This window comes from Myotis daubentonii, chromosome 8, assembly GCF_963259705.1.
Source record: "Myotis daubentonii chromosome 8, mMyoDau2.1, whole genome shotgun sequence".
In the NCBI taxonomy this organism is placed as follows: domain Eukaryota; kingdom Metazoa; phylum Chordata; class Mammalia; order Chiroptera; family Vespertilionidae; genus Myotis; species Myotis daubentonii.
Genome location: NC_081847.1, coordinates 83,808,723 through 83,826,994, shown reverse-complemented (window position 1 = coordinate 83,826,994; position 18,272 = coordinate 83,808,723). Strand labels below are relative to the sequence as shown.

At 40.7% G+C, this 18,272-nt stretch overlaps 1 protein-coding gene across 1 annotated transcript in view; it reads right to left on the bottom strand.

Annotated features, from left to right (window-relative positions):
- Positions 1-18,272, bottom strand: part of KATNAL2 (katanin catalytic subunit A1 like 2) — a 145,250-nt gene that overhangs the window by 34,375 nt on the left and 92,603 nt on the right. The window contains exons 2-3 of the mRNA XM_059707234.1: positions 5,106-5,176; positions 70-236 (exon numbers count right to left, since the gene is read on the bottom strand). Coding sequence (XP_059563217.1) covers positions 70-236; positions 5,106-5,176 — 238 coding nt within the window. The remainder of the gene's footprint in view (positions 1-69; positions 237-5,105; positions 5,177-18,272) is intronic.

The window sequence follows — 18,272 nt, the reverse complement described above, 5'->3', positions numbered from 1 at the left end:
ATAAAAGGAGGAGGAAATGCTAATCTTAAAGATGAGATAAAGTTTTATTTCTAGAAAATAGCCATGTACCTGTGTCTGGTGCCTTTTTGATAATTTTGGGGTATTTCTGAAATTTTATAAAATAATAGCTCTCATAGTCCATCAAAATAGTTTCAAGGTCAACGTTGTCGCAAACTTCAAAGCGTCGTAACCCCAGTTGAGTTTCTTGCTCTAAAGCATTAGCTGTATCGATATATCTGGCCATTGCACAGAAGAAAAAAACAAACAAAAATTAACCCTGAGTAGAAAGAACAAAAGCAAACAGGTATTAAAAGTCCAGAGCCATTATTGTTTAAAACGTTGTTAGAAGTGTTCAGTCAAATAAGTCAACTATGAAAATATCTTGTGATTTACCTTTTCATTTGTAGCCAAAAGTGGGTATTTACCTCTTTATTCATTTTAGGCAACATTTGACAATTGATAAAACCCAAATTCAGCCCCAATAGGCACGATTTGCCCATCATTGAGGCGATTTAAAAGAATATGTCATGAGCTCTGAAGAAAATTCCCACGATATATTGAGCAACATCACAGAGGAAAGTTGGTATAAGAAGATGTCATCCAGTTGGATGTATTATTTCTGGTAATATTTCCATCAGTCACACATTCCTACTTCTAGGTGTAAGTAGTATCTTCACCATAGGTTCTTCACTGTCATTTTTAACCTGTTTCATTGAAAAGCTGTCTGACTTAAGTAGTCTTAGCAATAAAAATAAGTGCCTTGTCCCACAATCCTCTGAAAGTGGAAAGACTCTCCAGCCCATAGTCTTAGTTAACTTGTTTATAAAAGCAAGGACTCTCTCCTGACACATGTGCACAGATTAGCATACAACTTCAGGGGTTTATCAAAAACCCAAGATTAAGAATTCCTACTACAGGCTGTAATTCCTTCTGTTTGACTTGAATCCAGAAGGTAGAAGGAGAAAACTTTTTTATCATTGTTATGCTCTCTTCCCTGGCCCAGATTCAGGCCATTTGGAAGACTGAATTTTGTTAAAGAAGGTTATGATTGCCCTGGCCAATTTGGCTCAGTGGATAGAGTGTCAGCCTGCAGACTGAGGGGTCCCGGGTTCGATTCCAGTCAAGGGCACGTGCCCGGGTCGCGGGCTTGGTCCCCAGTGTGGGGCGTGCAGGAGGCAGCTGATCGATGATTCTTTCTCATCATTGGTGTTTCTATCTCTCTCTCCCCCTTCCCTTCCTCTCTGAAATCAATAAAAATATATTTTTAAAAAAAGAAGGTTATGATTATTTCCCATGACCTTGCTAATTTTAAAGAACTTGCAAACGTCAACTGGCTGTACTCAGTCAGCTTCTATACTTACTGATGACGCACCTGGCTTCTACATTCTGTCTTAATCCCCATTTTACAGAGAGATGAGCTAAATCCATTTTTCATTAATGACTTTTTAGTATGAAATAATATATGCTAATTTAAGAAAAAAACTAGAAAATACTGATAAGTCAAAAGAAAATTCCACCACTCATAGATAATGACTGTTAACATTTTCTCTATCTTTCCAAACATTTTTATTTTTATTCATTTTTAAAATATATTTTTATTGATGTCAGAGAAGAAGGGAAAGGGAGAGAGAGATAGAAACATCAATGATGAGAGAGAATCATTGATCAACTGCCTCCTGCATGCCCCACACTGGGGATCAAGCCTGCAACCTGGGCATGTGCCCTTGGCCGAATCGAACCTGGGATCCTTCAGTCCGCAGGCCGACGCTCTATCTACTGAGCCAAACCGGCTTCGGTTCCAAACATTTTTAAATGACTAAATACACATATATTTGCACTTGTAAGCAAGAAAAAAAAGGAAGATAGAAACAGAGACTATAAATGGCTTGTAGTCTTTACTGACATCGCACTATATTCTAAACTCTTTCCAGGATCATAGTTTTTACTTTAAAAAAATTATACTAGATAATGGCAGGTCCCGTGTTTCCTAAACTAATTGATCAGAGAAACAAAACTGCTTCCGTGTGTTCCTGTTTCACTACTTGAGTTTGAATGAGGTCTGAACTTGATAGGGTTCGCAGGAGCCACTAGAGCTTCTTAACCAACAGTGACAGGACAGGACCCCAGGACAAGCAGTGAGCACTAATAAGCAAGACACAGCAGGAGAGACAGAGGCTGGTAACAGGCTCTGAGTCTGAGGGGATGCACATGTGGTGCTACGAGGACCTGTACCATGACCTCCACTGTCTGATTTCACCAATTCTCCCTCACATTTCTGAACTCTAGTCTTTCCGTTTCCCTAATTGTTCAGTTATTCCATGCCTCTTCTTCCTCTTTGCCCTTGCCTAGGATGTCCTTGTCCATCACATCTGTCTATTGGCATTCTACACATCTTTCACTGTATGTCAGCTATAATTAAAAAATAAAAATGAAAAGAAAAAGGCCAGCTCATATCCCTTCTCTACAAAGCTTTCTCTGATTGTTTATTTCAATCCACAATAATCTATTCTCTTTGCTGAATTCTTAGTATTTTGTTAAAGGCGAGAGTATTTTTCTGACATTGATATGTCCTTAAAAATACCTATATTAGCCCATTGGGTGTAGCTCAGTGGTTGAGCTTCAACCTATGAACTAGGCAGTTATGGTTCAATTCTGGTCAGGGCACATGCCTGGGTTGTGGGCTCAGTCCCCAGTAGAAGGCAGTTGATCAGTGATTCTCATCATTGATGTTTCTATCTCTCTCCTCCTTTCTCCCTTCCTCACTCTGAAGTCAATTTAAAATTTTTTTAAAAAAATATCTACATTATAAATTCACTTTTCATCTTGATAATCCATTCATAAGTCCCTTTCCCAGCAGGTCTCAGGGAATATTACTATAAGTAAAATTTTCATTGATTCAAGATGCAAGGAGCCATCTCATGGCAAAAAGGAGAAATGCATGTTTTGTTAACACACAGTAAACTCTTTATGCCTTAACAGGTAGGTGGCAAAATTCCCTCCCCTGGCCAGTTATAAGATAGGCATTGCACAGAAAAGAGCTGAGCATAGGTCATTCTGGTCAATGCAATTTCTTTATTTTGAAGGAAGAAAAACAGGATTAAGAGTATTATCTCTGTGTACATGGCCAGCAGTGGGACGCTGGGAAACTCACTGGATTAAGGACTTAAACGTAAGACAGGAAACCATAAAAATCTTAGAGGAATCCACAGGCAGCAAAATCTCAGACATGTGCTAAAGCAATATCTTCACCAATACAGCTCCTAGGGCAATGGAAACTATAGAGAAAATAAACAAATGGGACTACATCAAAATAAAAAGCTTCTGCACAGCAAAAGAAATCATCAACAAAACAACAAGAAAGCCCACTGCATGAGAGAACATATTTGCCACTGTTATCTCCAATAAGGGTTTAATCTCTAATATTTACAGGGAACTCATACAACTTAACAAAAGGAAGATAAACAACCCAATCAAAAAATGGGCAACAGACCTAAATAGGTACTTTGTGAAAGAGTATCCAAGAGACATATGAAAACATGCTCAAATTCAGATGCAAATGAAAATGACAATGCGGTACCATCTCACACCTGTCCGAATGGCTATCATCAACAAATCAACAAATGACAAGTGCTGGCGAGGATGTGGAGAAAAAGGAACCCTCTTGCACTGCTGGTGGGAATGCAGACTGGTGCAGCCACTGTGGAGAACAGTATGGAGTTTCCTCAAAAAATTAAAAATGGAACTCCCATTTGACCCAGTGATCCCACTTCTAGGAATATATCCCAAGAAACTAGAAACACTGATCAGAAAGGATATATGCACCCCTATGTTCATAGCAGCACAATTTACAATAGCTAAGATTTGGAAACAGCCTAAGTGCCCATCAGCAGATGAGTGGATTAGAAAAACTGTGGTACATCTACACAATGGAATACTACATTGCTGTAAAAAGGAAGAAACTCCTACCATTTGCAACAGCATGGATGGACCTGGAGAGCATTATGTTAAGCGAAATAAGCCAGTTGGAGAAAAATAAATATTACATAATCTCACTCATTTGTGGAATGTAATGAACAACATAAACTGATGAACAAAAACAGATCCAGAGACAGAGAAGCATCGATCAGACTGTCAAACCTCAGAGGGAAGATAGAGGAGGGTGGGGGTAAGGGGGAGAGATCAACCAAAGGACTTATATGCATGCATATAAGCCTAACCAATGGACACAGACACCAGGGGTGTGAGAGCATGAGCAGGGGCATGGGGCTGGGGGCAAAGGAGGGATAAGGACACATATGTAATACAAAAATAAAAAATTAAAAAAGGCCTACACTAACTTCAAACCTGAATGGGAAAAGGTGTGTATCACATGAGCTGGATAGCTTTGTTAATAAAGTTTTCAAGTACATAATACAAAAAATACCTAGATACATGCGGCAATAAAAGTGTGTGTCTAGGTTGCTGAGGATGGGGCAGGGACAGGTAGAGCACAAGGGATTTTTAGGGCAGCAAAGCTATTCCATATGATATGACAGTGGTAGATACCTGACATTATGCATTTCTCAAAACTCATGGAACTGTACAACACCAGAGTGAGCCCCGATGTAAACTACGGACTTTAGATACTAATAATATACCATATACAGTATGGTTCATCAAACGTACCGCATGAATGCAAGATTTTAATAATAGGGGAGACTGGGCAGCATGGGGGGTTGCCCACATATGGGAACTCTCTGTACTTTAAAAAAAAAAATTAACTGTAATTTTTAATTGATTCCAGAGAGAGGAAAGGAGAGATGGGAAAGAGAGAGAGAGAGACCTCAGTCAGTTGCTTCTTCCCCCAGCCTGGGATCAAACCAGAAACCTAGGTATGTACCCTGACCAGGAATCAAACCCAACACCTTTCAGTGCAAGGGATGATGCTGCAACCAACTGAGCCACACCAGCCAGGGCCTCTCTGTACTTTGTGCTCAATTTTTCTGTAAATATTAAACAGCTCTAAAAATAAAATCTATGACTTGTTATTTAAAGGGTGTATCTGAAAAGGCAGAGGTCAGAAAAAGAGAGGAGTCATCTCTGTAAATATTTGCAATGTAACATACCCTTCCTGTGTTAAATGATGCAAAATCAAAATAAGAAGATTTTTTCGTCTTGCTTCTGTCCTCATCTTGCACTGTGAACAAAAAGGAAAATTTAGATCAGATGACAATGAGATATAACACTCCTTTTATAGCAAGAAACCCTTGAAGTTAAAGGTACCAGTCAAAACCAAGAAGCATGACTTAAAGGCTGGAAGGCAGTTTGGCATTTCTTAGGATATATAAACTGGTTTCCATTGCTACTTTCTTTTTTTTAATCCTCACCCAAGGATATTTTTTTCATTGAATTTTAGAGAGAGTGGAAGAGAGAGGGAAAGACAGAAATGTCGATTGGTTGCCTCCTGCATGAGCCCTGACCAAGGCCAGGGCCAGGGAGGAGCCTGCAACCGAGGTACGTGCCCTTGACGGGAATCGAACCCGGGACCCTTCTGTCCGCAGGCCGACACTCTATCCACTGAGCCAAACCAGCTAGGGCCATTGTTATTTTCTTCTTAGAGCTGACTTCTTAATTGTAAACCGAAGGTACCATGATTTAAATTAGGATTTCACTTTATTAGTTAACTTCTTACTGCCAAGATAATTGGCATTTTATTGCTTATAACTGTGAAGAAACAAATATACACAGTCCTATTTGGATCAGGTTAAGGAAAGTGATAATAAAGATAAACTCATGAGCCAGGAATCATGACATCCCAGGTACTTACCTGCTCTTACAACTAAAATTTACTCAGAGTCCTACCCAGTCCCTGCACCAATGTGGAGATGAGCTCCAATAACCATTCAGGGCTGACTGCACAGAATAGAGTAGCAAAGCCATACAAGGGAAATTCCTGCATAATAATATCCTTATTCAGACTATGTGACTTTTACATTTATCCACAGTGTTAATGTGCTGCATTTAGTTATCTGGTATCTCAAATTTCCCTGAAACCTGTAATAATAAAAGCATAATATGCTAATTAGATTGGATGTCCTTCCGGGCAACCTTCCAGATGAAGCCGGGGCTGCTGCGAGGGAAACCAGGGTCCCGGGTGCCAGAGGGAAGCCGGTGCCGACAGCCAGGGCAAGGAAAGTCTACTCTTTTTTTTATTGTCTAAAGTTTTACATATGTCTCCTTTTTCCTCGATCGACCGCCCCCCCCCCCCACCACAGCCATTTCCACCGCAGGCGAGCCCCTCCGCCCCAGTGTCTGTGTCTATTGGTTATGCTAATATGCATGCATACAAGTCCTTTGGTTGCTCTCTAACTGCCCTACACCTACCCTGCCATTTGTCTCTGGATCTATTTTTGTTCATCAAATTATGTTGATCATTATATCCCACATATGAGTGAAATCATCTGATATTTATCTTTCTCCGACTGGAGGAAGGCCTACTCTTGCATGAATTTCATGCATCGGGCCTCTAGTGTATTTATAAAATGCTTCCAATAATATTCCCCTTGCCCACCCCAGAGGTAACAACCATACTGACTTTTATGTTAATTATTCTCTTTTCCTTTATGTTTTTACCAAATATGTGTGTATCTTTAAAAAAATACATATTGCCCCACCTGTGTGGCTCAGTGGTTGAGCATTGACCTATGAACCAGGAGGTCACGTTTCAATTCCTGATCAGGGCACATGCCTGGGTTGTGGGTTCGATCCTAGGTGGGGCGTGCAGGAGGCAGCCAATCAATGATTCTCTCTCATCATTGATGTTTCTTTCTCTCTATCCTTCTCCCCTTCCTCTCTAAAATAAATAAGAATATTATTGCCGAAACCGGTTTGGCTCAGTGGATAGAGCGTCGGCCTGCGGACTGAAAGGTCCCAGGTTCGATTCCGGTCAAGGGCATGTACCTGGGTTGCGGGCACATCCCCAGTAGGAGATGTGCAGGAGGCAGCTGATCGATGTTTCTCTCTCATCGATGTTTCTAACTCTCTATCTCTCTCCCTTCCTCTCTGTAAAAAATCAATAAAATATATTTTTTTAAAAAAGAATATTATTAAAAAAACATTTTTGGTTTCACATTTTTGAACTTTATATGAATAGAATATGCATTCCATTCATGTGACTACTACATGTGACTTCTTTCGTTCCACAGTATGTAATTTTCCTAACAAAAGTTAATATCAAAGTAAAGGCTTACATATGATCAAGCTATTCCATAAAACCTTCACTTAAATTATCTGCTTCCACTGATTTTTAGTCTGGGGGCACAATTTCAATGCCATACAGGGTTGCTATCTAATATGTCTCAACGTAACCAACTGCTCCCTTTCCCAGAAAACAGAAGTATCTTCAAATGCCCACAGTACCTGGCATGGTGCCAAGTGCTAAATAGAATCTGGTATTTCATGATAGGCTTACTAGATAATTGTTTGTTTGTTTTCAAACTACAGGTCATGATATCAAGTTAATGGGTTATAAACAGCATAGTGTACAATGCAATAGAATTATCACAGAATGAGTAACAGGTAAGAAGCTTACTATTGCTTCATGAAACTTTTGTTGTGTTTGCTCACATGCCTGTGTTCTGGATTTCAATCTCAGATGTCTTTCTTAGTTGATCACAATAAAAAAGTTTGAAAATCACTATAAAAATGACATTAAGATGTCCAACACTGGCAGTTTTCATTCATCTTTCTGAAGATGTTGACACAAGAACTCTTGGTGAAGGCCTTTCTAATTTACCAAAATTAGCGTTGGTAGTCAAAGTTTTTTTTTTTTTGTAATTTGATTTGCCTCGCCTATAGTGCCATCTAGTGTATTAGGAGGAGAAGCACTTCATGAAATGTAGGTTGTTCCAAATTATTAGTTCAGTAATAAAGATGACAATCATCACAAAATTCAGTCCAAATTCAGTTTGCAAAATGAAAATACAAACTCATACTGAACAATAAGGGATATGTTTTTAAAGTACAAATTCAGAAATTATGTGTGGGATTTTGGTTCAGAATTTTAAGGGTCTGGAAGGAACCTGAAATCTAGAAAAGTTAAGAGATTTGCTCAAAAGCCTGCAAAGAGTTGGGAGCAGAACCCAAGTCTTCTAGTTCCTGGGCCAATGCTCTTCCCTCCACCACTTCCTTACCTGTCTACTCACCCCTCCTCACCGGTCTACTCCCACCCCTGCACATTCACTCCAGACCAGAGAGAAGCTGCTATTTAAATTTTCAAAAATAAAAAATAAAAAAAATGCATGCCACATTTGCCAAAATCAAACAACTGTGGTTACCAGTCTAAAGTAAAGAGAAATAGAGAGAGGGAAAATGGCGAAGGTATAAGCAGACGTGTCCTGTGCCTTGTCCTGGAGCAGATAAGGGTGAGCAGCTGAAACGGGTAACATTCAGCCCGAATAGGCAGAGGATTTTCAGCTGAGAGACTGTCTGCAGCTAGGAAAGACCAAGAACCCCCAGGAAAAAAAAAGGACGGTTGGAGACTGCGGCTGAAGCCTCTCCTGGTGCGCCAGCTAAGCAGCGGAGACTGCGCCATCTTGGGTAGCTGTTGCTGGCATCCAGAGACCAGCTACTAACCTGGAAACAAGGGATTTCAAGCAGCAGCAGCGTGACTGCCTGAACTCAGACGAGCACTGCTTCTTCTCACGGAAAGGTTGGACATCCCCTAAAGGTGCGGTTTGCAGTTCAGGTTGGAGGGAGGACCGAGTTCGCGCGCGCGGGGCGGAATCTGCGCCCCACAGAATCCGCAGCTGTTGGGACCAGCGTGACCCACGAGTGGGGAAGGGGCCCCACAGGGCTGCTGGCAGAAGGGAATGCGAAAAATGAGCCCATAGCTGGACTGGATGTAAAGGAGCAGCCTTGGACTTTGCCAATCTGCTGGCTGCTTGGTGCCAGGGGCGAGTGGGCGCGCGGAAACTGCGCGTGGAGACTGTGTGCAGCCCTGGAAGGTGGAGGCTTGCGAATTCGCACAACTATCAGGCTCTTGTTACAGTTCCTCTTTGATCCGTGCATTTGAATATTAAACCCAGTGCATGGGATTCCCCAGTTGGGGTCGTTCGCAGAGCCTGTAGGGGAAAGTTCTTTTTGGGGAGCCTGGGAAACAGCGGACAGTGGCAAGGAACCAGCTCTGGGCAGTGGTCTTTCCCGAATCAGTTCCAAATACCATAGAGAAAAACAAAAACAAAACCCTACTGATAGAGAGGACTTATAGCCTCGGAGGTCAATCCAGACACACTGCCACCCAGAGGCAGAGCCACGAACTGTCTCTTTTGTGATCACAAATAAAGGCAGTCTGGTAAACAAATACAACCTGCCTTAAAATCAGGTCTGTGGTTTACTGCACGGAGGGACAGTGTATCGCAGGGAAGTTCAACACTCCCCTGAATGCCTGGCAGGACTGAGGCGTGCCAAAAAGAAGAGTGGAAGATCTGAAGCACCTTCACTTCCGAATATTTTTATATATATATATTTTTTTTAATTCTTTTTTCACCATTTCATCAAGAACCTATTTTATTTTATTTTTATTTTTTATTTTTTTCATCACCTGATTTTACCTTTTTAATTACTACATTTTTTAACCAGTATTATTGCTATCCTTTTACCACTTTTTCAAGTGTCATTTTATTTTTTAGTATTATTTTTTTTTCTTTTTCTTTATTTTATTTTGGGATTAGTGTTCTACACTCTATTTTCATCGTTCTTTTAGCATCATTTCTCTCTATCTCACATTTACCCTCAAGCCAAAACTCTCTTCCTCACTTTTCCCCTTTTGTTGTCCTGTTTCTCTTACCCTATTCCTGCTTTGGATTTTACCTATTCCTTCTTTCTACCCACTGTCTAAATTTCACCCTACTTATATATCTAATTTCCAATACCTCGCTCTCCCCATACAAATAGCCTCTTCCCCACCTCTATTTCATTCTCTTAATTTTTTTTTTTTTGTTGTTGTTGTTGTTTTTTAGTTTTGTTTTTTTTTTGGTCTTTTTGGTTTTTTTTCTCTCCCTTTTCCCAATCTCATTTTGGCACTCCTTTTTGTTTTTTATTTTTCTCTTTAATCTTTTTCTCTTTTTTCTTCTTTATCCCCTAATTCTCTTCGCTTGGGGGGTCACCTTTATTTGGGGTTATTAATATCGTGAATGCATTTAGTTCGTTGCCTTGTACGTTGTGCCTTGTTGTGTTGTATTTTGTGCCTTTGAATCAGCACAGCAGAGAGAGAACTACATAACCAAACACCTTGAGAAGAGAAATTATGGTGAAACAAAGAACCAACCCAAATATGAAAGAAAAACAGGCATCATCAGAAAAGGAAGTAAACGAAATGGAGGCAATGGAGGCAAGCAACCTGTCAGAGAAAGAATAAAGTAAAGAGAAATAAAGTTTTTTTTGTTTAAAAAAAATCAGCCAGCATTGAATGGAAGGAACCACTGATTAGTTAGGCAGCAAAAATCGGTAATAATATGTACAAAAGTAACTACAAAAAAACTATGTTTGTTAAATAATTCTACTCTGAATAATCCTACTCTAAAGTTGTAAGACAAGAATCAACAAAACTGTTTGCAATGTTTTCCTTTATTCCTAACCCTGTTTACAATGGGTAAATTGTTTCTTTAAAGTTGGGTCACTTACTAAGGAAGTCAGAAATCTCAATGTAGCCCTAGCCAGTTTGGCTCTGTAGATAGAGCATTGGCATGTGGACTGAAGGGTCCCAGGTTCGATTCCCGTCAAGGACATGTACCTTGGTTGCATGCTTGATCCCCAACCCAGTCAGGACATGAAGGGGAGGTAAGCAATCAATGTGTCTCTCTCACATCGATGTTTCCTTCTCTCTTTCTCTTCCCCTTCCTTCTACTCTCTCTAAAACATCCATGGAAAAATATCCTCAGGTGAGGATTAACAAAACAAACAAACAAAAAAAGTCTCAATGTAGGATTGATGGTTAACACATGAAATAAGGGGAGCTGAGCCTTTAAGTGGCCTTATCTCAAAGACTCCAAGAGGCCCACACCAAGACACATCATAATTAAAATACCAAGGGTTAAAGACAACGAGAGAATCTTAAAAGCAGTAAGAGAAAAGCAGTTAGTCACCTATAAGGGAGTGCCCATGCGACTGTCCGCTGATTTCATGTTTTTGTTTTGTTTTGTTGTCAGTTGATTTCTCAACAGAAACTTTTCAGGCCAGAAGGGAGTGGCAAGAAATATTCAAAGTGATGAATAGTAAGGACCTATGACCAAGATTACTCTACCTCGCAAAGCTCTTATTTAAAATTGAGGGTCAGATAAAGAACTTCACAAACAAAATGTTAAAGAGTTCATCACCACCAAACCAGTATTACATGAAATGAAGAGTGTCCTTTTTTTTTTTTTAAGGGTATTCTTTAAGAAGAAGAGATAAAAATATGAACAATAAAATGGTAACAAATATATATATCTATCTATCAACAATTAAACCTAAAAATCAAAATAAATGAAAAAGAAATCTAACGAACAAAATTACTGGTGAATAAAATAGAATCAGAAGCATGGAAGCATGGCACAAAGGAAAGGCAGGAAGAGATTAACCAAAGAGCTTACCTATGGACACAGACAGTAGGGTGGCAAAGCCCTGGGGCGGGGTGGGAACCGGCTGGAGGGGGGCAATGATGGGGGAAAGGGGGACAGCTGCAATACTCTCAACAATAAAGATTTAAACGGAAAAAAAAGGGACTTCCAAAATGGCGACCAGCAGGAAAGTAGGGAGGGAGAGAGTGTGAGAGTGCAAGGAAGTGATAGAGGAGTGTGTGGACGCGTGTGGTGTGTGTGTATGAACTAGGGACAGTTAGATTCTGCAGGTCTTCTAAGGGGCTGCTAAACCGGGCAGTCTTAGGCGGCGGAGTCCCGCTCCCTGCGCGGACACTCCTGGGCGGCCAGCACAGGCACGGCGACCACGCCATCTTGGGAAACAGAGCCGCTTGAGACTAGGATCCTGGCCTCAGCACCACCCAGTCTGATCTCAGGCGCATACCAGGACCCTGCAGCCACTGGGGACAGAGACCTGTGACCACAGCTACAGACCTGTGGACACCAAAAGTTCAGAAATCCCCGCGGCAGATCCGTGAGTAACAGAGCCCATCTCCCCTTCCCGCAGGCTTGCGGGCAGCGCCAGAGTAACTGATAGACCCACCCCTTGCCGGGGCGCAGCGCTCCAGGAACTTTAGCCTGGAAGTGCGCGAGCACCTTGGAACTGATCCTACACGCACTGCTGGCTTCTGAGCCCTGGGCTGGGAGCAAACGCTCAAACCCTAGGAACTGAGCCTAGGCGCACTGCCAGCTTCTGAGCCCTGGGCTGGAAGTAAACGCGCGAACCCCAGGAACTGAGCCTAGGCGCACTGCCGGCTTCTGAGCCCTGGGCTGGGAGCAATCCTGCGAACACCGGGAATTTGTCCCACATATCACAGGCCCAGGGACCCCGATTCTCTGGACAGGTGGCAGCACCAAGCACCAGTGACTTGACTGTGTTTCTTTTCACCTGCGCCTGAGATCCTGATTTCCTGTGCATTCATACTAAGAGTCAGTGACTCCAATTCCTGGTGCAAGGGCACACAGGGACCCTGATTCTCAAGGCAAGGTCCCGCGAAGCAACAGAGACTCTGATACTGGATTCTGGGGAACTCTGACTCCTGGCGCACGCTAGGGGACTCTGGTTTTCAACACGCTTCAGGGGGGTCTCTGTTTCAGCACGGAGCATGCAGGGTCCCTGATTCTAAGGGCGTGTACGAGGCCATATTGAGCGCTGACAACACTGACTCTGAGCGAGCCCGGTTCCCACCAACCCACAACAACCACACATCTTAGTGTCAGAGCTCTTCAGTGACACTAGGGTGGTGGGAGGCTCCCACTGCACACGGCCCAGGCCCACGCAACTCGACGTTTGAACCATCGGGAGATAATCAGAATGAAGAGACAAAACAACACCAGAGAAAAGACAATGAGGAGTCACCAAGAAAGGACATTAATGAAGTTGAAGCATGCAACATAACAGAAAAAGAATTCAGAATAATGGTTGTACAATTCATTCACCAGATGGATGAGAAAATCAACAACCTATGCAAGAATCAGGAAGAAATGAAAAGTGATATAGCTACAATCAAAAACACCATGGAAAGTTTCAACAGCAGACTAGAAGAAGCAGAGGACCGAATTAGTGAATTAGAAGATAAGGCAGAGAAACAAGCTCAATCTGAACAGCAACTGGAGAAAAGAATTAAAAAGCAGGAGGAGAGCCAAAGGGAGCTTCGGGACATGAAACGAAGTAACATACACATAATAGGGCTGCAAGAAGGACAAGAAGAGCAGCAAGGATTAGACAATCTATTTGAAGAAATAATGTCAGAAAACTTCCCTGATATGGGGAAGAAAAAAGTTACACAAGTACAGAGAGTCCCAGGCAAGATGAACCCCAAAAGACCCACACCAAGACACGTCATAATAACGATGGCAAATGTACAAGACAAAGACAGAATCTTAAAGGCTGCAAGAGAGAAACAGAGAGTTACCTACAAAGGATCCCCCATCAGATTATCAAATGATTTCTCAACAGAAACACATCAGGCCAGAAAAGAATGGACAGAAATTTACAAAGTGATGCAAAGCAAAGAACTGAATCCAAGAATACTCTATCCAGCAAGGCTATCATTCAAAATTGAAGGGGAAATAAGAGACTTCACAGACCAAAAAAGGCTAAGGGAGTTTATCACCACCAAGCCAGCAATGCAAGAAATGCTAAAGGGACTGGTGTAAAAAGAAGAACTAAAAAGCCCAGAAAGAAAACAGCCACAAAAAAAAATAGAAATGGCTACAAACAAGTACCTTTCAATAATAACTTTAAACGTAAATGGACTAAATGGTCCAATCAAAAGACATCGAGTGGCTGAATGGATAAAAAAACATGACCCATATATTTGCTATCTACAAGAGACCCACCTCATTAGAAGGGACTCACACAAACTGAAAGTGAAGGGATGGAAAAATATCTTTCAGGCAAATGGAAATGTAAAAAAAGCTGGGGTAGCAATACTTATATCAGACAAAATAGACCTCAAAGTGAAGGCCATAACAAGAGATAAGAAAGGCCACTTCATAATACTAAAGGGATCAATACAACAAGAGGATATAACCCTGATGAACATGTAGGCACCCAATGCAGGAGCACCCACATACATAAGAAAACTCCTGGAAGATATCAGGGGAGAGATCAACAACAATACAATCATAGTAGGGGACTTTAATACACCACTGACATCACTGGATAAGTCCTATAGACAAACAACCAGCAAAGATACAGTAATCCTAAATGACTCACTAGATCAGATGGACTTAATTGACATCTTCAGAACACTTCACCCCAAAGCCACAAAATATACATTCATCTCAAGTGCTCATGGGACATCTTCAAAAATAGACCACATATTGGGTCACAAGCAAAGTATCCCCAAATTCAAGAAGATTGAAATCATAAAAAGCGTCTTCGCAGACCACGATGGCATAATATTAGAAATAAACTACAATAAAAACAACCCAAAATACTCAAACACCTGGAAGCTGAATAGCATGCTATTAAATATTGATTGGGTTACCAATGAGATCAAAGAAGAAATTAAAAACATCCTGGAAACTAATGACAATGAAAACACAACAATGCAAAACCTATGGGACACATTGAAAGCAGTCCTGAGAGGGAAGTTTATAGCTCTACATGCCTATCTCAACAAAAAAGAAAAAATGGTAGTAAATCATCTAACTCTACAACTCAAAGAATTAGAAAGAGAGCAACAAGAAAACCCCAGAGTGAGCAGAAGGAAGGAGATAATAAAGATTAGAGCAGAAATAAATGACATAGAGACCAAAAAAACAATACAGAAAATCAATGAAACAAAGAGCTGGTTCTTTGAAAGGATAAACAAGATTGACAAACCTCTAGCCAGGCTCACCAAGAAGCAAAGAGAAAGGACCCAAATAAACAAAATCAGAAACGATAGAGGCGAAATAACAACAGATCCCACAGAAATAAAAATGATTGTTAATAAATACTATGGACAACTCTACTCCAACAAACTAGACAACCTGGAGGAAATGGACATATTCCTAGAAAAATACAACATTCCAAAACTTGATCAGGAAGAATCTAAGAATCTCAATAGGCCAATAACTATGGAAGAAATTGAAGCAGTCATCAAAAAGCTTCCAGCAAACAAAAGCCCAGGACCAGACAGCTTCACAGGGGAGTTTTACCAAACATTCAAGGAAGAACTAAAACCTATCCTCCTCAGACTACTACAAAAAATCCAAGAGGAAGGAACACTTCCAAGCTCATTCTATGAAGCCAGCATCACCCTAATACCAAAACCAGGTAAAGACAACACAATGAAAGAGAATTACAGGCCAATATCCCTCATGAACATAGATGCCAAAATCCTCAACAAAATCTTAGCAAATCGGATCCAGCAGTACATCAGAAAGATCATACACCACGACCAAGTAGGATTTATCCCAGGGATGCAAGGATGGCACAATATCCGCAAATCAATAAACGTGATACATCACATAAACAAATTGAAAGAAAAAAACCACATGGTCATATCAATTGATGCAGAAAAAGCATTTGACAAAATTCAACACCCATTTTTGATAAAAACTCTCAGCAAGGTGGGAGTAGAAGGATCATACCTCAACATAATAAAAGCCATATATGACAGGCCCACAGCCAACATCATACTCAACGGACAAAAACTAACACCATTTCCCCTAAGAACAGGAACAAGACAGGGATGCCCCCTCTCACCACTCCTGTTCAACATAGTACTGGAAGTGTTAGCCATTGCAATTCGGCAAGAAGAAGAAATAAAAGGCATCCAAATTGGAAAAGAGGAAGTAAAACTGTCCTTATTTGCAGACGACATGATATTATACATACAAAACCCTAGAGATTCCATCAAAAAGCTACTAGACTTAATACATGAATTTGGCAATGTAGCAGGATACAAAATTAACCCCAAGAAATCTGAGGCATTTCTATACACCAATAGTGAACTTTCAGAAAGAGAGATTATAAAAAAAATCCCGTTTACCATTGCACCGAAAAAACTAAGCTACCTAGGAATAAACTTAACTAAAGAGGTAAAAGACCTCTACTCAGAAAACTACAGGACGTTGAAAAAAGACATAGAGGAAGACATAAACAGATGGAAGAACATACCGTGTTCATGGATTGGTAGAATCAACATCATCAAAATGTCCATACTACCCAAAACAATCTATAAATTCAACGCACTTCCCATTAAAGTACCAACAGCATACTTCAGAGATCTAGAACGAACTTTCCAAAAATTCATCTGGAATAAAAAAAGACCCCGAATAGCTGCAGCAATCCTGAGAAAGAACAAAGTAGGTGGGATCTCAATACCAGATATCAAGTTGTATTACAAAGCCACTGTTCTCAAAACTGCCTGGTACTGGCACAAGAATAGGCATATAGATCAATGGAATAGAATAGAGAGCCCAGAAATCGGCCCGAACCAATATGCTCAATTAATATTTGACAAAGGAGGCAAGAACATACAATGGAGCCAAGATAGTCTCTTCAATAAATGGTGTTGGGAAAATTGGACAGATATATGCAAGAAAATGAAACTAGACCACCAACTTACACCATACACAAAAATAAACTCAAAATGGATAAAGGACTTAAATGTACGACAGGATACCATAAAAATTCTAGAAGAATCCAAAGGCAAGAAAATCTCAGACATATGCCGAAGCAATTTCTTCACTGATACAGCTCCTAGGGCACTTGAAACTAAAGAAAAAATGAACAAATGGGACTACATCAAAATAAAAAGCTTCTGCACAGCAAAAGAAACCATCAACAAAACAACGAGAAAACCCACTGTGTGGGAAAACATATTTGCCAATGACATATCTGATAAGGGCCTAATCTCCAAAATTTATAGGGAACTCATACAACTCAACAAAAGAAAGATAAACAATCCAATCAAAAAATGGGCAAAGGACCTAAATAGACACCTTTCAAAAGAGGACATCCAGAAAGCCAAGAGACATATGAAAACATGCTCAAAGTCACTAATCATCCGAGAGATGCAAATCAAAACAGCAATGAGGTACCATCTCACACCTGTCAGACTGGCTATCATCAACAAATCAACAAACGACAAGTGCTGGAGAGGATGTGGAGAAAAAGGAACACTTGTGCACTGCTGGTGGGAATGCAGACTGGTGCAGCCACTATGGAAGACAGTATGGAGTTTCCTTAAAAAACTGAAAATGGAACTCCCATTTGACCCTGTGATCCCACTTCTAGGAATATATCCCAAGAAACCAGAAACACCAATCAGAAAGGATATATGCACCCCTATGTTCATAGCAGCACAATTCACCATAGCTAAGATCTGGAAACAGCCTAAGTGCCCATCAGTAGATGAATGGATTAGAAAACTGTGGTACATCTACACGATGGAATACTATGCTGCTGTAAAAAGGAAGGAACTCTTACCATTTGCAACGTCATGGATGGAACTGGAGAGCATTATGCTAAGTGAAATAAGCCAGTCAATAAAGGAAAAATACCACATGATCTCACTCATTCGTGGACAATAGAGACCATTATAAACTTTTGAACAATAATAGATACAGAGGCAGAGCTGCCTCAAACAGATTGTCGAGCTGCAGCGGGAAGGCCGGGGAGGGTTGGGGGGCAGGAGGTAGGGGGGTAAGAGATCAACTAAAGGACTTGTATGCATGCATATAAGCATAACCAATGGACATAAGACACTGGGTGATAGGGGAGGCTAGGGGACTGTCTAGGGCGGGGGGATAAAATGGATACATATGTAATACCCTTTGTAATACTTTAAGCAATAAAAAAAAAATAGACCACATATTGGGTCACAAACAAAGTCTCCCCAAATTCAAGAAGATTGAAATCATACCAAGCATCTTCTCAGACCACAAGGCCATAATATTAGAAATAAACTACAACAAAAACAACTCAAAATACTCAAACACTTGGAAGCTGAATAGCACGTTATTAAATATTGATTGAATTACCAATGAGATCAAAGAAGAAATTAAAAACATCCTGGAAACTAATGACAATGAAAACACAACAATCCAAAACCTTTGGGACGCAATGAAAGCAGTCCTGAGAGGGAAGTTTATAGCTCTACATGCCTATCTCAACAA